Source organism: Lepisosteus oculatus, chromosome 10 (assembly GCF_040954835.1).
Source record: "Lepisosteus oculatus isolate fLepOcu1 chromosome 10, fLepOcu1.hap2, whole genome shotgun sequence".
Lineage (NCBI taxonomy): Eukaryota > Metazoa > Chordata > Actinopteri > Semionotiformes > Lepisosteidae > Lepisosteus > Lepisosteus oculatus.
This window is the reverse complement of record NC_090705.1, coordinates 6574142-6595155: the sequence shown is the minus strand read 5'-3', so window position 1 is coordinate 6595155 and position 21014 is coordinate 6574142. Positions and strand designations below refer to the sequence as shown.

Here is a 21014-nt window from a genome sequence, read left to right as displayed (position 1 = left end):
GTATATTTTCTCTGAATATTCAACGGGTACTGTACTGTACACAACTATATAACGATTTCCTTTCCGAAAAAAAAGTGAGGCTATTGTAGAATTAAGCGTTTAGAATTAAGCGTGATTTTCATATCCCGATTTTTATTTGCAGTTTCTTTTCGTTTGCATTCTTTTTCATTGATTGAAAACCTATACATTACTTATGGGATATGCAATGTCTCTTGCAATCAGCTATCAACTATTTTGAGAGGTTCATGCAGAATAAAGTTTGGACAGGCAATAGAGAAATACACTTACAATAAAGGTATGCGTCTTCTGCAGTAAATGGAACAAACAGATCCTTAAAATCTTATGCGGCATAAAAGTTATATGCAATCCCGTTACACCTGGACTTGAAGAAGGAGCAGCTGCTGGATAGTACACCGGTATGTGCAATTCCTTCATGCCTGTGTATCTTTATACAGAGGGTCACCGCCCACATTTTAGCGTCATGAAAATGAGCAACAGGCTTGTGGAAGGCGTTACAGTAACTGAAGGGTAGCACTCCTGAAGCGCAGACATTCAAACTAAAGAAATCGTGTTGCTGCCGGTGCTTGTCTATGTTTCCATGAAATACCATTTCAAAAATTTCTAACGCTTCCTTTATTTAAGAATTGTGAAATAAAAATCCACAGATGCGTTTCAGCTGGTCGATACCTCTACGTCGAGGTTATAAAGATTTGTGTGAAGGTGTCTATGGATATATATATAATTTACAGGTTAAAACTGGAAAACTCAAAAGAATGCAGAGGGCGAATATTGTGGAAATTGTATAACCGACTCCTTTCTTGATCCTATCACGAAAAACGAATCCAAAGACGCTGGCGATAAAACATAAGTGCGTAACGCACATCACTGAAAAGTGATGCTTTACAGTAACCAAAATGTAATAAAACACAAATCACCACCAGCAAATGGAAAATTCTGGCGGGTTACAACTCCAGGCAAAAACATAGATCCGAGTTTAGAGACTTTTGACCACATTACTATATGTCAAAATTTGATTTGTAATAATAGCTACACTATTGATAAGAAACACATCGGGTCTGTCGGAATTAGAAACCATTAGTGCAATAATAACGTTAAACTTATTAACAAAACACTCAATGCAGCGCCTTGTCCCTAAAGTTTACAGACATTACATTTTACTGGACCACTCTTGGTTGCAGCGGTGATTGGCGGTACTGAGCTCCTATGGTTGGCCGGGTGTATCAACAACCTCCTCGCTTCCTGTTTCAGAGAGAAACGTGCTTCCTTGCGGGTCTAGCTAGCAAAGTGAGGTTTTCCTAGGCGCGAGTGGCCGTGTACCGGAACACGTGAAGCATAATCAATAGTTCGTTCGATTAATGAGTCGATTTGGCTGCATTGAACCGAAACAGCCGGTGATGAGCATTTAGGTCTCCTGGACTTTCTCTCGCGTTCGTCCACAGCGCACAAGCATGGTTTGCTGCAGCAGACTTTGCCTCAGGAAGGTTAGTGAGATGCAATGTCTCCCCTCCCCGGTGTTGGAGTATGTTCAAGGAGGTTCTGTACTATAAAGTAAAATTTTATTGTTGTAAAGAAGCTGGTTTGTAACGTAAAGTAATATAATGCCTGAATACCAAAGGCATTGTACTCTGTATTCTTCTTCACACCCGAAGAAGGCTCCACGGCCGAAACGTTGTGTTTTATTTCTTCTGTTTTCAGCATGTAATAAACCTATTACTCGTTCCTTTGTATTCTATATATGTTGTGTGTTTACCCTTCCCACAGCTGTGCAATGTTAAGTTAGAGTTAACGAGTTGAACTTACAGTTGACACTTCTCAGAGCAAGTTTTGTTTTTAAGAGACCGCTTTCAAGATTCAGGATGTTTGACAAACCTGCTGCTTTCTCGCAATACACGCTGTGCTATGAATAATCTCCTGATACCAGTCTTCAATGCGCTTCCTCAAGTGGAAATTCAGACAGAGCATTTAGGACTGAACATTGCTCCCTTCACGTCGTTCAGTTTTGACAGGCTAGCATTAACTTTGGGGTTTCTTTGCATCATTTCATTCGTTCACTTTTCTGTTGTACTCTTTTATTTTCTTTCTGTTAAGAGCTTGTTTCCTATGATATGCTGAGTTTTCCATCTGTATTGTGTGTTGCTGTCGTGCAAAAATGATATATAAAATGAACTCAGTATACTGGATCTTTGAATGACTGGGTGGAGAAAGTCGTTCTGATGGAAACTGGAACACAATGCTGTTGATTTTCTAGAGCCATTGTTGCACAATTTTGTTTTGAACCCTCCTGAATCCGTTAAAAACTGTATATCTCGTATAAAAATGCAAGCCTCACACTGATAATGTTGAGGTTTGTTCACAGTGTAAAGCAAAGTAAACATTAAAATGTAAGATCAGGCAGTGGCAAGATGAAAACTCTGGACCGGTGAGCGGTTTGGAAACTACTTGCCAGTAGGAAGCTTTAAAAATCACCCCGTCAGTGCTTTACACATTTTCTGTTAGACAAACAATAAAAGGCAACAATTTCCTTTTTTTTTTGTCTTCTCGGTTTTGCAGTATGGGAACTTTGTGGATAACCTGCGGCTGTACGTCAAGGGTGGTAGTGGAGGCATGGGTCTGCCCCGACTCGGTGGACAAGGAGGGAGGGGAGGCGATGTCTGGGTGGTCGCCGAAGACAGTGTCACTCTGAAGAGGATCAAAGACAGACACCCGCAGAAACGATTTGTAGCTGGAGTCGGGGAGAACAGCAGGTACACAGAGGGTTTGTGCTCCTACCTTGTCCCCTCCAAGTACCCAGTGGAGCGCGGCCTCTCTCAGGGGGAAGCGCATGTTGCCATGAGGAATTCTTCACATTTCGCTTCTCGTCGATTGGTTTCCAAGTTTGTATCCGGGGATTAAAACAGGCCAGTGGTCCATGTTGACTCCTTCAGCGTTGTGACGGGATGTTGACAGGTCCGCTACCTTCGGTTTACAGAGAAGGTGCTGCTTTGTGAGGTCTTGAGGAAGAAACGTATAATAGGTATAATAGGTCCTTTTAGAGTGTGTGTAAAGAAGTCGCTTTTAAAAAATGGATTAATTGTACAAGGTGGTTGATTTGTCTTGTGTTTCAGAGTTCACAATATCCGTTACAAATTAGCCTCCTTTTATGTTTTTATTTGTCGCGTCTGTAATTACATTTTTGAAATTCTGTGCAAAAGGCTATTATCTACATGTGCATTTCGTGAAAAATGAGAATTGTGTTCCCACAATACCCATGCAGAGAGTAGTCTATTTTAAATAAAAAAAATAGGAATACTTATTTTTAAACTTAAGCTAGTTTTAAACTAGTTTCGCAGTTGTAAAACATGAAATTAAGATGGAGATAACGATTTCACATTCTTCTTAATTTTCGTTTGGAATGATTTGGTGTCTTAAATCCAAACACTACAATGTAAATGAAGACAGGAAGCGTTACATGTTGTCTCAGACTTGTCCCTGGAATGCTGGCACGCTTTTAATGATGTCATAATTAACATTAAATTGACATGTGGCTCTGTGGCAAAGGATCTGCGCCTGTGGCTGGAAGGTTGCCGGTTCAAATCCCGCGTCCGGCAGAGGAATCCTACTCCGTTGGGCCCCTGAGCAAGGCCCTTCACCCCAGCTGCTCCAGGCGCCGTATAAACGGCTGACCCTGCGCTCTGACCCCAGGCTTCTCTCCCCTGTCTGTGTGTCTCATGGAGAGCAAGTTGGGGTATGTAAAAAAAAAAAGACAAATTGCTAATACAAGAAATTGTATATGGCCAATAAAGTGATCTTATTTTATGTTTTACTGGAATGATGCTACATTACACCACATTACAACTTCCTAACCATTGCCCAAAATGTGATAAGATGGATATATACCACAGAAAATGTTTACAAAAACACATCACATCAGAACCACTGCAGAAATACCCTTCCTTCGTTTTTTTTTCATCTGACCTTTAGCTGGAATTCTGCGTTTAGCTCTTGACTGAAGTGTGTCTAGTTATGAATAATTGCATGCCTGGAATGTCATTGCACCAATGGCTTAAAATTGTAGGCCTTATGAATGTGTTAGGGAGCCCAATTCAAATGATTTGTTGCTGTTAAAATCTATGATGATCATTTTATTGTGCTGTTTTTTTACATTTAATGTAAGAGCGCTTTTGATGTTTAGTTGTGCTGGGTTTCACGTTGTAAAAGCAGAGATTTTAACATGCACTCCGCAAATGCTATCAGTTTGAATTTTTTTTTTAATTACGACATAGGCAGTGAAGGCTTGAAAATGTTTTTACTGTTGTATTGGTGAGGAAGATTGGTCCCAAGGGCAAATGACAGTAGGTCAAGTGTTATACTTGTTAAAATAATTACTCTTCACAGACCGCTGTACCTGGCTATGTTAACCTTTAGACAAAAAATTATAATGATAATGCTTTTGACAGCCTTTAAAGAGGAATCTTTCAGTCGTTCATGACTCAGATACACCCTCCGGTCTGCAGTCTACGACATACAGCAAGACCATGGTGTTGTGATCTTACCACATTAATTAGAATTTTAACTTGCCATCCTTCAAACTCAGCACGTATAAGATAATGTTTATAGGGAATACCTCTGCTTTACTTTTATCAGTCTGGAGCAACAGTTTTTATGAAATGTAATGAACTGGCCTATAAGAAAGCGTTGATTAGCTTTTTATTTTACTCCCGGCATTTTTATTAATCCTGTTTGTGCACTAGAGGGGGGTCTTGTTCATTTGAGATATCCGCGTGCCTGGAGGGGTGGGGACCAGATGTTGGCTGTTCTGCCTTAGTTTGAGAAGGACAGTGTTGATGAGTCAAAAGGCAGGCCCTGGAGAGAATTGATATTGAGCAATTGGAGAGAGATTACTGTGTACTTCACTGATTTGGTACTGCTATTTATTTTTTGTTCCTGAAAAGAAAATAATATGCAGGAGTTGCTATGAATCGTGCACCACATCACTGTGGATGTCACATGCAAACATGACAGATCTAAGCAAATGCAGTGACAAAGGCAGGACAACTGAACCACTCCAGTAGACTCAAGTTTCACCTGTTACTCGTAGCTTGTTTTTCATCCAAGTTAAAGCAAAGAAACAAAAAGTCTTCCTTAGAATGATGAAGGTCTTCTTTTGGTCCAGATAGCGTGTCATGTTTTTGCATTTAAAAAGTGAGAATGTGGAGTGAGTCTTTACTTCAGAGTGTGTTTTAACCTTGCACCTCTTAACATAAAACTAGATATTTTCCCAGTGTTTTTTAAAATAAAACACGCTAAGAAAATACATTTAAACTCTTTAAGCACAGAGATTGGGCTTAGTATCTGGATAATATTTAAGCAGATCTTGAAATGCTGTTGGAATAGGTAGCATCAGTGTGTGCTCTGTATATTACAGTAAGTGCCCTAGACGGTGACATTTGGAGATATACCTGTCAAGCTTTAGGGTCAGTTGTATAAATGACATTTTACATGATATTCTCTTAATGATCGATCAGTCAAATAGAGGCATTAATAAAGATGAGTACAAAAGCAATAGCTGATTAGGAAAAGGGCTCAAGAGCACGATCTCTACTCTTATAGATGAATGATCATTACGGACCCTTGATATTTTAACGCCTACCAAAACAGTGAGCTCAGAAATATGAGGGACCATGTGTGCACTGGTATATCTTCTTTGATACAATGGCAAGTACAAAAACGAATTGCATTTACTATAACCTGTCTGAGATTATGTAGAATTAACAGGGCCCAGACATACAATAGACAGGCCTTCCTGAACAAGTGGCCCACACTTTTATTGTTCTTTCTAAGGTCGGATGAAGGAGAGCAGGCTCTGTCTCTCCTTACTGATGCCTACAGCCGCCCACCAGAGCACATTCATGAGCTCCTCTATTCAAAATGCCGCAGTAGCGCTATATCTTTCCTAATTAATGTACATTTTTCAACGTGAGGTTTAATGCTGTATGTATTTTAGTAAAATGTAAGACCAGGGTACAAAACCATACACTGATCACTGAACAAAAATATTATAAATGAATCCCTAAGTGTACGTTTTTTCTAATTGTGCTGTTACACAATACTAGAGCCTGTGGTGCAAGTACATGGTTTTCTCTATATTTTTGGAAGTAAAGTACTCTTTGTTTTCCCCAGTATCCGTGCTCTGAAGGGTAACAAAGGACAGGACTGTGAGATTTGTGCTCCAACTGGTATAACTGTTACGAGTGATGATGGGAAAGTCTTAGGTACGTAAACCGACTGTTCTTGTGTCTTCTCCTGCTTTTGAATGGCTACTAATTGCACATCGTTATGTAACTGCATGTATTCAACTAAAAAAGTTATTCACATGTTGAACATTACTGTAAGAGACCTTAGTAGACTGTATTTAAATCTGTTTGGCCGGTTTTAAAGGTCATAAAGCAACATTGCTTTAAATGATGAATAGAAATTAATTAGTAAATAACTTGGGCCTAAAATCCTTCAGATAAAAAAAGGTGTCTTTTTCTTCCCTTCTATCAATCAGAGCGAGTAGTACCCCTGTGGTTTACCAGCTCTGTAGCCCCGGAGCAGATTAAAAACCTGAGGTGCAGTCTGAGCACTATTGCGATTGCAGTGTGTACGCTTTTTTGCTTGGAGTCTTGCTCCTGTCATCGCCCAGATTCGGGGTGTGTTTTCCAGGGGAGCTGGACGCGGAGGGGCAGCGCATGGTCGTGGCCCGAGGGGGCCGCGGAGGATCCCACGATTCCGGGTTCTTGCCCAGCAAGGGGCAGGCCCGCACGATCCGCCTGGACCTCAAGCTCATAGCCGATGTGGGCTTGGTGGGGTAAGACCCAGCTCGTCCTGTCATTGCCCGGTCTTTATTGACTGATCGCCTTCTCTCTGCCCAAAGACATCGGGAAGGGGCTTTGAAATGTTTTTATCCCCTTTCCCTAATCTGTGCTTTTATTCCACATGGTTGAGTCCTTAATTAAAATTCACTGCCTGACCAAGGAAGCTCACAGAGACGGGTGTTTGTGTTCTGAGCTCAGGAGAATGTGAACCTCTATTATTGCAAACAGACTGAGGCCACTCAACTAATTGTGAGGCTTGTTAGGGTTATTCTGTGCACCTAAATAGAGGTTTTTCACAAGCAAAGATTTTTTATATTTATGCAATCATGACTTCTATTTTTCTTTCATATTAATTATAAGCTGTGTATATAACAATTATTAACCGCCACTTAAAAGTGTCAGGAATGCAAGCTGTAAAGCAACAAAATGTGAAAACTGTGCAAAGGTCCAAAAACAATTGCTGAACAATACTGGTCATTAACTCTCCATGCACTCGTTTCAAAATGAGTGAAATATGCGAATATGGTTCTCATTTTTAAATGCAATCTCATTATTTTGTATTTTAGACCAGTGTATTTCCCTTTCATAATCTGACTCAAAGAAGCAGTAATTTAAGGTTTTTCCAAAGAAAGAAAAGTGTGGTTTACTTTGCGAATTGTCAGGATTCATATATGAAATACATTTTATCTTGTAATCTTGTGTATTTTCTAAAGGACAAAGCTTAATAAGCTAAATACAAAAAAAAAGTGTATGATTTATTTTGGCTGGCACTTTTATCTGAAGTGACTTACATTTATACAGCTGGGCATTTTACTGAAAGAATTTAACTGAATTGCTTTGCTTGCTCTGTCAGATTTCTGTTTGCAGTATTGCGATACTTTCTCAGTGTGTTTTGATAGTTTTTAAGTGTAAATTAGGTACTGAAATAGTTGGGTTGTACTTTGGTTTATATGTTTATTTTGTCTGGCTGATGCTTTTAACTACAACAACTTACATTTGCACAGATTTATACAGCTGGCTGATTACTGGAGCTCTTTAGGGAAAGCACTTGTATAACAACAACTGTCGCACCATGGATTTGAACCCATGATTTTACTTTTACAAGTCCATAACCCTAACCACTGTCCCAGCTTATTTTTTAGGATAGCTTTGTATGGGCTTTTTGATTCATTGGAACAGAAGGACACAGGTGCCAGGAGAGTCTTACGTGTCAGCTATTTGGTCGTGCATATTGATATGCTACTGAAAGTTGTATTGCTTATGCTTATTTATTTTATAAGGACTTGATATGAAATAGTTAAATCTAATCTGTATGATGAAGTAAACGAGTTATCATTGAAATATGAGGGGAGGCAAATAGGAGTGGTGTTTAGAATACTGGATGTTAAAGGAATTTAAATCTCGGAACAATTTTTTCTCCATCAGACATTAGAGAACACGTTGTTATTCTTTATCTGTTTAGTTTTTGCTTCTGTTCACTTTTTCCAATTAACAGTCATGTGGTGCCTTAGGCTTAGTCTTGGCCAGCAACAGGTGCAAGGCAGGGTACTCCTGTGACAGGACAGCAGAACAGCAGTCCATCACAGGGCCAACACACTCACACCAGGGAGTCGCCTGACCCACCAGTATGTCTTTGGACTGTTTGAGGAAAACAAAGCACCTGGAGGAAACCCACATGAACTCGGGAAGAACACACAAAATCCACAAAGATGGCAGCCCAATAATTGAACCCAGGGCCACAGTACTGCAAGGCAGCAATGGTAGCCACTGTACCACCATGCAATTGTGAAGACGTTCTGTCCAAATCCTTTGTGTCCTTTTTAACTGCAAAATGGCATTTTTCTGGTTGTGTTTACTCTTTGCACTTTTTAATAATAGTTGGACTTTTAATTCTTATTTCCTGTGCTGTTTATTAGGTTTCCAAACGCAGGGAAATCGTCTCTGCTGAGCCAGCTCTCTCATGCCAAGCCCCAGATAGCCAGCTATGCTTGTAAGTATCACCCTAAAGGTTACAATGCTTACAGATGTTGCAGAATATTATGTGATTGAAATTAAAATAAATAAAGTAAACAGGACAATTTTAACTAGTGGATCCTCTTACATTCTGGATCTGACCTTGGGACAAGATCTGAGGAGAAATTTCAGGCAGGGAGGTAAAATTTAAAAACTGTGCATTAAAAATGAACCAGCATGTTAAAAGTGCAAGCAGGCTATGTGGAATGTGACTCAGCTCCCTTGGGTTGTTGTAAAGATTTCCTGGTGAAAGTGTATTTTTTATAATTTGAGGAATTCTTCAAGGTAAGTTAATTGTCGATGTACTGTACTGCACACCCATACTCTTGATATGCTGCAAGCTCCACGGTGCCCTACAGCAGGGTTTGAGACAGTTCCTCGAGACATATCTGCGTAGACTGCATCTGGGATGTCTCTCACACTGTCACGCACATTAACCACTAACCAGCACAGTACTTAGTAGCATTCCTTCTGTTCTGCAGCCTGACTCCTCTCCCGCACATCATTTACCACTCGCCGTACTGTTCTGCACTGTCGTTGCAGTTCTGACATGTTTTCCCTGCCGTTTGTCATTTTGGTGTACTCTTTTCCACCGTATGTGAAGGAATTTTTTTTTATTTTCCTTTTGGTATTGCAGTCTGCTTTATAAGTTGCTCTGCATAAGGGAGTCTGCTAAGCAAGAAATAATAATAATGCTGGGAACACGAAGCAGCGCTGACATTGCTTTCAGAGGCTCGGCAGATTGCAGGAGTCTTTGTTTTATTGAGACTTGAGATGACTGACGCCTAACCTAGCTTCCTCCCATGCCTTTGTGAAATCCGCATTGCTGTTGAGTTGTAGCTTGCCTGGCCATGAACCAGTGATTAAATCACTGAGCCCTGTCCATACTGTATTTGTAAGTAGGAAACCACTATTGGTGGTAACCAGGGGATTACAGTGGAGTTTGCTTTGGTTTTCTTCAGGAACGTCTTCTTCCCATAGTTTCAGGACATGCAGGCAGGCAGGAAGTGCCTTGGTTTCTCTGAGTATTCCTTAGCCTTGAAGAGCAAGTGTGAGGCCGCTTAAACGCGTAACCTGCCTCATCCATGAAAATGTGCTTTGAAGAGTGACTCTGTTTGGACAGGTCATGATGAACAAAATAGTAAAGAATTAAATACAATATTCAGATATTCCCATTTCCTCTATTGACCATTTGTTTCGAAACCTGCATGCTATAATATCTATTCAAAACTGAAATGGTTAATACATTTCCAACTTGTTTCTTTCTTTTTGCAGTCACAACTTTGAGACCTGAGATAGGAAAAATCATGTATGAGGACTATAGGCAGGTAGGTGAGATGTAATATTTTTGCTGTTAGGCTGTTTTTTGCAGTGCAAGTGACTTGAAAGGTAAGAATACCTGTGTTTTTTAAAACTGTGGATTTGTTTAGTTTGTGAAGCAGAAAGTAAATGTTCTAAAAAGGCGTCATATTTCCATCATTAGAATATTTTGAATGATATACAGTATAACCAGTTATTTATTTTCCTGCATATCCTCCATTTCAGATTTCAAAGGTTATGTTTAAAGCCTGAATAAATTTCATGTAATAGAACATGTAATATCCACTTGCTCAGATAAAAATACAGCTGCTGTAGATAGTATTAGAGGATAATATCCAGATATAATGCACTTTAAAATACTAGTTTCTCGATGTGATCTTTGAATGTTTTGTGTTTTAATTTTTTTCCTTTTTTTTTTTCCTAGCTAAATAATGAGAGCATAATTTTGAGGTTTCAAGAATACAGTGGTGAAAGGAATAGTGGCAGTTTCAGCATTAGTTTGTAAGATTCAGACTTTCAGCCAGTCACACCAGACTCTTGAAACAATCATAATAATGATAATGTTTCTTTATTAGCCCTATACAATTTCTTGTATTAGGAATTCGTCTTTTCGCAGACCCCAGCTTTTCTCCATGGAGACACAGACACACAGACAGGGAGAGAAGCTTGGGGTCAGAGCGCAGGGTCTGCCATTGTACGGCGCCCCTGTAGCAGTTGGGGTTAAGTGCCTTGCTCAGGGGCCCAACGGAGTAGGTTTCCTCTGCCGGCTGCGGGATTTGAACCGGCAACCTTCCAGGCACAGGCGCAGATCCTGGGCCACAGAGCCACCGCTCCGCTCCGTACCATCACATGGTACTCATTATCGTACAGCGTAGCAGTAGCTCCAGTTAAGGAAGACGTATTCCTAAGTAAACCTTTCTGAATAAGTAGAATTTTATCTGTGCTTTTCAGATTTGTATTTGAAGGCGTGGTGGCTAATATGGCTTGCAAAGGGCATTCTGCTAGTTTGAGATGATGTTGTCATCCCTTAGGTGGCGGTGGCGGATTTGCCGGGATTGATAGAGGGCGCACACATCAACAAAGGCATGGGTCACAAATTCCTCAAACACGTGGAACGGACTAAACAGCTGCTGTTTGTGGTAGGCAGAGCATAGTAGGAAGTTACTTTTTCTCCCCTCAACCTTTTTCCCCGAAGGGACATAGTCATACACCATGTTTTGTTCTGATCCCATTTGTAATTAATTGACTCAGTAGCCTCTTCTCGCCATGTCTCCCAAGAATCCGGGAATCGGCTGGAGAGCTTGGTTAACTACTAAAGGGGATAGATGGCTTGAATCCACTCCTCTCATCTGTAACCTTTCTTATGTTCTTTGATTGCTCAGAGGCTGTAATTTGAAGCTGTTGCACTGCATGGATCTGTAATTCAAAAACAACCGGGTGTGGCTTTGGGCTCTTCTTAAAAACGTCTTTCATTTGACACCCTTCCTCTCCAAGGCCCAGTATACTGTGGGTTGCAGCATTGTTTTGTACATATAAATTGAACCCTAAATGCAAAATTTCTCATCTTCTGAATGATGCATATCTTATGGTAGCTGGCCTGTTGTTAAAGTGCTTGAATATTTGAGACTAGCTGGTTTCAACTGAGACCAAATATTTGAATCGAGGTAAATAAAAGTTACCCAAAAATGGTTTATTTAAGAGGGTGAGACAATTGGTCACTGACGATCTTGCTGAGCCTGCCCCTAAAACCACTCCTCTTTCAAAGTCGCTGAGGCCTTCTCCTGCAGCCATGCTAGCCCTGATTCTCCTGTCCAGCATTTTCATTCATGGGCCACATCTGGGAGTAGGCTCTCGCTCCCAGTGTGCTTGGCGTGCTTCATTTACTTGGGTGTTTCCTTTTTTTCCATCCACTCCATGTAAGTCTGTTTCATAATTGACTTCTTCAAGCTCAGCATTTGCCATGTTCTGTTTATACTTTAAACTTCACTGCTGCAATAACTGTTCCAAAATCTAGATAACGGATAAAAGTTAAGAACAGCAGTGGTCCTAGTACAGATCCCTGTAGTACTCTCACTAATTTATCTCCATTTTCAGCATTGACCCATTATGGATTTTCAATCTATTTATTCTCAATCCAATGCACGCATTTCCCCACTCTGTGCAGTTACCATGAGGCATCCAGCTTGACCTGCACTTCAGTGATTCTAGTTTTGCTATTATGTCCCATTCCTCTTATAGAGGGCAAGCATGTGTCCAAGCCCTAGATGCCACGTCATCCCAGCGGATCCCACAGATCTTAAATAGTGCAAGTTTATTGTCGGTCTGTCCGGCTGTAATACTGCCCCGCTCATCAGGATGAGCCATCTAGAATTGCTGCAGGTGAGGTTCTGCTGTAGTGCCATGAGGTCTGGTCTCCATCCATGACACTCTTGTCCAGGTTGTCACACCTGGACCTCCTCATCAACTGCCTCCAGTGCTACCAGGTCCACCAGGGGTGACGGTCAGCCTCCAATATACCTACGGCACAAATGTGGTTTTCCGTTAATAACCATATTGTTTGTTTTCTTCTGTTTTTCTTCATTGATTTTTTTTTCCAGGCTTGACATTCAATGTGTTAATATACCTCATCGCTTTTCCCCCTGCCAGCTCTCTCACTAATCAGTTGATTTAGAGCTTATGCAACAGTCACTTGAGTCTATTACGGTTAGTCATGACCCATCAATGAATCAAAATGACGTCAGAACATTTAATTCAGTACACGAAATGCGTTTTTTTTCTAAAAACGTGCATACTGTACATGAATAGCGGTTTATTTTTATGCTCAGTGTACTTCTTCATGTGAGTGAATTAAGCCTTGAACCATAGCTTTTCTCCTCTTGTACCGTAGATGATCAGATACATTAAAATAAGTCTTCTATTGTAGGTAAATGTACCCTGTTTATAAAGGATAATGATGTTCCACAGAAGAAAAATAATATACTGCCATAAAGGGGACTAATCAAATGTTTTTCTCCTCTTGTTTTTATTTCAAGGTTGATATCGGCGGATTCCAGCTCTCTCAGAAAACGCCATTTAGAACAGCTTTTGAAGCTGTACAGCTTTTAACAAAGGTAAGAGATCTGCCTAATTCAAAGAGAATAAATAATATTGAAAAATAACAAAGCTTCATTTTTAAAATCTGAATTTGGATTAGGTAGTACAGTTGCTTAGACATTAGGATATCTGCTTCACAGCTAGTTTGTCCTGGGTTTGAATGTGGCTTTCTTTTTGGAGTTTGCTTGTTCTCAGGGTGCTCCGATTTCCTACTACAGTCCACAAACCTACTGTCTAGGTTAATTGGCAACCCCCATATTATCTCCTTATGTGTAGATGACAGGTATCTTGTCCAGGGTGTATATTGCCTTGCGCTCAATCTGTGTCAGGTTGGGTTCTGGCTCAATGCGAGCCTGTATTGGATTAAGAGTTTAAATTAGCAGTATTGTATAGGGTACAGTGGTGATAATTTGGACAGTTGGTATTTACAATAGCCATTACTTTGCTTGAATTAAATACTTTTGTATGCCATTTTATGGAGGACAATACTAAATATAGCAGTTATTTGTATTTTAGTTTTTGTAATTGATGGCTATGATTTATCATATGATTATATTTATAATAGATTAACCATCTCTTTGCTACTGTTTACATTTGCCTAGTAATTAAGACTAGAGCTCTGTCTATTAAGGATCTTTTCTGAGTGTCATTTTTTTAATTAACTAGTGATTACTAACAGGCTATTACTAAACATTTAGTCAGAAAATATATCTATAGACACTAGATCCATTAAAGGTCACAGAAAAGTCAAACAAGAATACAGATCAATGAATCATATTATAGTATGTGTGAAATGTAGCACTATTTGAAAATGAAACGTTAATGAGTTAGTATCAGTAGGACATCCCTGTGCATTAATACAGCCCTGACAGCACTGATGCACAGACCTGATCAGCCTCTGTCTAGACTGCTGTGGGATGTCCTACCACTCCTGAGCAGCTGGTTGAAGGGTGGCTGATCATGATTTTCTCCTGCTGATGACAGGAGTGAATTGGTTCCACTGATGTTTTGTTGGACTCAGGACAGGAGGAAAAGTAGACCTCATTATTTTCTCATTACATTAGGCCACTGTAATCCATGCAGTGAATGGTCTTGCATTGTCCTAATGGAAAATATGTTTCCAGATCTGCTGGTAGGATCTTTTAAGTGCGTACAAGACTGTACTGTATGTGTCAATAAGATATTGCTTTAATGCTCAGAGTTGTTTTTAAACGACATTAGGTTCTGTTCAGAAAGTTTTGTTAGAAGTGATCCTGCATTTTTATTAAGGAGCTGGAGTTGTACAAAGAAGAGCTACTTTTGAAGCCTGCCATTCTTGCTGTGAACAAAATGGACCTACCAAATGCAGAAGAGAACCTAAAAGAGCTTATTGATCAACTTCATCATCAAGAAGGTAAAGTACTGCATTCTTGTATGGTATTGATGCTGTATGTTTTCCTTTACATAATGCTAATACATTTCTAAGGTAATTTATATAGGTAATACACATGACTTCTAGAGAACAATGCAACATTCATACAGTGGCCCAAAAGAAAGTATGCAACACTTAAAAAATTTATTTAATAAATAAAAAAATATTTAAGTATAGGGAGTACCCCCTTAAAGTCTCTTTGCTTACTCCTCCCCTCTTTCATACCAACGTAACGTTTTGTGACCATGGACATAACATTCCATGCTTTGTATTAGTTAAAAAACATTATAGATATGTATTGTTTTACAATTGAATGTGTTTGAGATGTTTGTGTAAATAGCTGCTCTGAATGCAAAGCACCCTAACAAAGACGTTCAGAGAAACGGTGAGAAACACAAGCAGGCTACAGTACTAGATAAGATAAAGTATAAGTAATTTTACTTTATACAGTATTAGCTGTGACTTTATGTAGTATTATACTGTACATAAGTTGAATTTAAAGGTATTTGCTATGTCTTGCTTTCATCTCTGTTTGTACTGTACCTACACCATACACTACGCCATTTTGTGCATTTCCAAAACATTTCAAAAAAGGTTAACATCACAAGGGCTCAGCTTAATGGGTCTTTACATTAATCATTCTGTTTACACACAGAAAACGTGAATGTTCACTACTCTAGACTTACGTCTTCATGTCCTGTCCCCCATTAATGTAGAAATAACTGATTCTTGTGAAAAAATGTCACATGTAAAATCTGCTGGGGAATATTAACATCCCCAAAGAGGATGTTAAACAGGGGCTACCTGCGTCTTTTTAAATAACAATCAGATTAAATCAAAGATGTGATTTTAGTTATCTTTGTTTTGTACTTAAAATTCTTATTCCCAATAGGTGATTTTACTGTAGTAAGTCCTGGAATAACACTAAAAACCATGTAAAGTTGGGAAACGTCACGCATGTTTTCAATCCCACTGTTAAGTAGACCGTGGAACAAGCTATCCCAATAGCTAAAATAAGCTTTAAAACAATTTTTTTGTGCCTTTTCCATTTTAAGACTTCTTCCATTTGCTACCTGAGGATATGGTTCCGAAAGGCCCTACGCATTTCAAACACATTGTCGCTGTCTCGGCCTCCACTGGGTCTGGTGTCGAGGAGCTGAAGGTGCGCGTCAGGCAGTCCCTTGACGAGCAGGCAGCCTCAGCCATGGAGGAGGACCAGAGAGCAAGGCTCGGAGCAGTCCCGGCCTCCGCCATGACCTCCACAGGGACTCCCTGAGCCCTGGCGCAGTCGCTGTGGTGGACCTCGGGGGAAGGCAGAGGCAGTGTCTGGGGCTACAGATGTTTAGTGATCTGTTATCAATGCAACTGCTGAGCAGGGTGTTTTCTTAAATTAAAATATTACTGTTAAAACCTTTATCATATTTGATGGGTAGGGTGAAAGTTTTTTTTTTCTGATGCTTGACTGAAGTTTCTTGAGTCTAGATGTTGGCTACTGGATTTTCTAGATGGCCATATCATGGTGTCAAGCTGCACACATGTATTGCAATTGTTCTTGACAGCAACAGTTCAATGGGCCGTACCTCAATGGACAGCACTGTGCAGCCAATAGCACAGAATAGACGTACCGAAATTTTCTGAGTGACCATCTCAGCTACCTGAATGCAGAAATTAACAGTTTTGCTCCATTAGAGGAAGATTTACACGCCACAGCATCAAGTCTTGTTTTTTCCTCACGGTAGTAAAAAGTAAAAGCCTGACAGTAGCACCATTTGAGAAATTCAAATAATTATGCTGCCATAAATAACATTCACACAAATAGATAAAAAATAGTCACAGCCAACTTTCCATATACATGTGAACAAACAATAAGGTATACTATACCTTAGTAATTTGTTTGGAAATAATACAAGGGTACAGGTTCAATGAAAGTTTCATGTTTTATTAAATATATTACAATACTGAATGATATTAATATTGTAGGAAAAAAATATGAGCATTGATTTACATTGTTGGTCTATATACAATACAGAAAAAAAATGCTGTATCATAAGAATATTATTTGAAAACTGTGCACCTAAACAGAACTGGTAATGCAGGTCAGCAGATATTAGCAGGTTAAGAATGCTAGTGTTAATCCAGTGGCTTCCAGGAGAACAGTTTGTAGTCTGGTGGACAGAATCATTGAGTCGAATACATTCAAGGAAGATACTGTAGGTCAATTTCCTTGCCACTGGTCAAGAAGTCCTTATGGAAGGCAGTCACTTGCATAAAAAGAGGCAGACGTTGAGGCATGGAAAGCCAGTGTTCCTGGTCTGGCAATCAGGAGAGACTTTTGAGTGCAGTAAAGAACCATTCCTTGAAAGTCACATGAGCGTCTGCACCTGTAAACACACAGTGATCTACAGAGCAGTGTTACCCTGTCGTGTTTCAGTAGATAAACCAGATACATTTGCAATTGCAATTACAGCTGTATCCAATAAGCAAATGGAAAGCTTTTATATTTCAAATAAAAGCACTGATATGATACAAATCCAATATTGTGGTGCTGTTAATATTCAGTATTCTAAGGAAGTGCTATCTCTTTGTTTCCTATATTACTACAGTATGCTTTTTATATTGAAAGAGCAATAAACATGATGCAGCTTCAATAACAGGAGGTGAAGAGGACCCATGCTGAAAGCCTATAGAGCATACAGCATATAGACTGTATGTAGCTCATTATTGGCGCCCACACTGAAATAAAAAGGTAAGAGCTGAGTGTGTTAACATTGTGAATATCTACAGATGGAAATATTCTTTTCACATTTCTGTTTAAAAGGATGAACATAAAAAGCACTAAGTGATTTTTTTTGTCTATTGCAATAACATTTTCCCCTTGTCTTAGCACTGTAAGATTGCAAAAAATTCTCAAATATTTTGGGCTATGGACTGACAAACATTAGAACCGTTTGAATCCCAGACAAGATTCTCATCTGATTCTGTAATGCGATGGACACATTATTTTCATGTCAATTCTTTAATTAGGTTAGACTGTTGGAACTAAAGAATGTTGTGACTCCAAATGCAGGACATGAATTTGTTGTGCCTGACAACTCAAGTCCTCAAATTACAACTTGTACAGAAAAATGAAAAAAATATAAACTGTGATTTTTCCACAGGACCCTAGTCGGTATTCAAGAAATAAGAATAACTTGTACTGAATGTCAAGAAATTTAAGAAAAATATTTAAAAATGTTCCATTTCAAAAGTTTCTTTATCCAAACACTCAATGGAAACTAAACTAAAGACAGTATAATTTACATATTTAAAAATTGTAGTGAGCAGACTCCATTGTCTAATTTAATCTAAATACCAGATTTTATTCTATAATCTTCACTTCAGGGTTGACTAAGTTTTCTTACAGATTAAGCATTACTCTCATCTACTTCAGGCTTAACATTCAGAGTTTTACAAAGGGATAAATGTATTATGGAGCTTGTTAAATATCCGATCAAATGCATTCCTGAATCTTTGATCTCTATGTGGTTATAAAGTCAGTTTAAGTGCCTTTTTGAAGCCTGTTACCACCTGAAGCAGAATATCCACAAATGTGGATACTCTAAAAACTAGAATCCACCTAGAAACTTCTAAAATCACCTTGTGAATCATTAATCATTTTATCTGAAGAGCTGCAACTTGTCCTATAGCTGGGGTAGGTGAATCAATAGGTCATCTAGTTATTGATGTGTATATATGTGCCATAAGCTTTCAACCAATAGGTTTTAAGAACATGTACCTACCCAATAAACTAAAAACTATTTTTTTATATTTTCCAGAGGATTCTCAACTGGCTGTCAAAGACATCACTGTCAAAAAAAAAAGAAGACAGGTGCCACTTTTGGACACTAAGTGTTAAAAAACAATTCCCAAATTTCATTTTTGATATGGCAAAAAGGGGTCTTCACTGCCCAGCTCAGTAAATGGGTTATAAATCACTCACAAAAAAAACAGAAAAAAATAAAGGTTTTGTAAAGATCCCTTAAAAAAGTTCTTAATATTTGATTTCCAATCTATACATTTTTACAATCCAATACCAATACCAAAATAATCCAGACAAGCAAAGAACAGGATGGAGATTGCATCTGCTCTACAACCAGCTAAAATGAGAACACTGATCAAGTAGATTAAATATAAATGAAGTTCAAAATCTTACAGTAACTTTCATCTTCCACATGCTATCCTCTAATGTGTTCTCTTTAAACACTACAGGAATCGATAAACAGCGTTTTCATGCATACAGTGTTTATTTTTACATGTGACTACGTGCTTCAAAGCATTAAATAAATCCTGCTCGTAATGACCTGTTTCAAATTGTGTCAAAGCACCAACTGAAAGAGAACATTTGTACTGAACATGGGAAGATAGCAAAGGGGAGGCAGGAGGCAGGGATATTAAAAAGGTTTCCTTTTTAGTAGTGTTTCTGCCACCATGCTTGTTTTAGACACTGACAGTGTGAGTGTCCTGTTTCCTCTAGGATAGGATTATGCAGTCTGGTGCTGAAATTGTGCTCTTACAGGCTCAGAGCATTGTCACGTTCGGTCAGCTCTCAAACACATGCACTGCCGCCTCCCCCAGTCTCAGGTGTCCACAGAGCAGTCGGGAAATTTTTCTCTCATACAAAAGCGGAAGAAAACGGAGTTCTTGAGCAGTTGCTGAGCAAACAGGATCTTTATATTGACGTCTCCCATAGCTGTGGAGGAAACAAAAACACTCAGGATAATTTAAACTGAAAAATACTAGATTAATTACTTTTTTAGATCAGAAAAAATATTGATGTATGAATGACAAAACCAGGTTTATCCTCTATGGGTAAGGTGCTTCATAATTATATTTATGTTAAAAGCATTACAGTTAAAAAAGATTTTTTTAAAAAGTGCTTGTAACAGCTACAGACTCTATAGAGGTGCTGCAAATGCCAGGGTTTTGCAATTAACTTTAACATTTTGCTTCACATTATCAGATACCATTTAGTATCACTGATTAAGATAATAGGTGCTAATGACGTCTTTGCCATTCGTTTTCTTTTGCTCATAAATGTTTGTCAACGAGTGTCGGCTGAAGCTACAGTGTGGCAGACTAGAATCATAATTCTCCATTCTCCGTGATGCCAAGATCTGCTGATTAAATCTAGGGATTTCACACTGTCTGCGGTGGCTCATGGAGTTAATAGTTCGGTGTGGACTGCAGGTGGCAAGTGTCACAGCATAGGTTTGAACCTGCTGTCTGTCCGAAGTTCTGCTCAACTGCCATGATCACTCCAAGAGTGGACTGGTGAAACTCCAGACTCGTCCTGGTATCTGCATGGTGTAAGTGTAAGCTTTGCACGCCTCTGGTTTACACTTCCTATTCTTATAAACTACACAAAAATCTCGTGTCTGTTTCGCAGAGGAAACAAGTGAATGGACTGTCTGGATGATGCATTTATAATGCATTATCTCAAGTAAACATCAGAAGGATAACCTTGAAACAAATAAACTATTCTATATACTTATCCCTCTCTACAGTATACAGTGCCTTGCGAAAGTATTCGGCCCCCTTGAACTTTTCAACCTTTTGCCACATTTCAGGCTTAAAACATAAAGATATAAATTTTTTATTTTATGTGAAGAATCACCAACAAGTGGGACACAATTGTGAAGTGGAACGAAATCTATTGGATTTTTGAAACTTTAACTAATAAAAAAATGAAAAGTGGGGCGTGCAAAATTATTCGGCCCCCTTGCGTTAATACTTTGTAGAGCCACCTTTTGCTGCGATTACAGCTGCAAGTCGCTTGGGGTATGTCTCTATCAGTTTTGCACATCGAGAGACTGAAATTCTTGCCCATTCTTCCTTGCAAAACAGCTCGAGCTCAGTGAGGTTGGATGGAGAGCGTTTGTGAACAGCAGTTTTCAGCTCTTTCCACAGATTCTCGATTGGATTCAGGTCTGGACTTTGACTTGGCCATTCAAACACCTGGATACGTTTATTTGTGAACCATTCCTTTGTAGATTTTGCTGTATGTTTGGGATCATTGTCTTGTTGGAAGATAAATCTCCGTCCCAGTTTCAGGTCTTTTGCAGACTCCAACAGGTTTTAATCCAGAATGGTCCTGTATTTGGCTGCATCCATCTTCCCCTCAATTTTAACCATCTTCCCTGTCCCTGCTGAAGAAAAGCAGGCCCAAACCATGATGCTGCCACCACCATGTTTGACAGTGGGGATGGTGTGTTGAGGGTGATGAGCTGTGTTGCTTTTACGCCAAACATATCGTTTTGCATTGTGGCCAAAAAGTTCGATTT

At 39.2% G+C, this 21014-nt stretch overlaps 2 protein-coding genes across 4 annotated transcripts in view; one reads left to right on the top strand and one right to left on the bottom strand.

The window, feature by feature from the left end:
* Positions 1–1257: 1257 nt before the first annotated feature.
* gtpbp10 (GTP-binding protein 10 (putative)) lies at positions 1258–16115 on the top strand. The gene is made up of 10 exons (XM_006636134.3): positions 1258–1502; positions 2572–2765; positions 6181–6272; positions 6706–6850; positions 8774–8847; positions 10146–10198; positions 11222–11329; positions 13223–13300; positions 14553–14676; positions 15750–16115. The coding sequence occupies exons 1-10, from the start codon at positions 1470–1472 to the stop codon at positions 15968–15970; spliced, it is 1122 nt and encodes a 373-aa protein (XP_006636197.1). The 5' UTR covers positions 1258–1469; the 3' UTR covers positions 15971–16115.
* Positions 16116–16617: 502 nt separating this feature from the next.
* The window catches only part of adam22 (ADAM metallopeptidase domain 22), an 87380-nt gene continuing 82983 nt past the window's right edge, over positions 16618–21014 (bottom strand). For all 3 annotated transcript variants that reach the window (XM_015357940.2, XM_015357941.2, XM_015357942.2), the window contains one exon: positions 16618–19423. In XM_015357940.2, the coding sequence (XP_015213426.2) occupies positions 19403–19423 (21 nt within the window). In that variant the 3' untranslated portion in view covers positions 16618–19402. The remainder of the gene's footprint in view (positions 19424–21014) is intronic.

Excerpts from the sequence above, each read along its gene's own strand:
- gtpbp10 (XM_006636134.3), top strand. The coding sequence starts at position 1,470 with ATGGTTTGCTGCAGCAGACTTTGCCTCAGGAAG. Across the intron at positions 2,766-6,180 it reads GGAGTCGGGGAGAACAGCAG|TATCCGTGCTCTGAAGGGTA; the intron begins GTACACAGAGGG and ends TGTTTTCCCCAG. Across the intron at positions 6,851-8,773 it reads GCCGATGTGGGCTTGGTGGG|GTTTCCAAACGCAGGGAAAT; the intron begins GTAAGACCCAGC and ends GCTGTTTATTAG.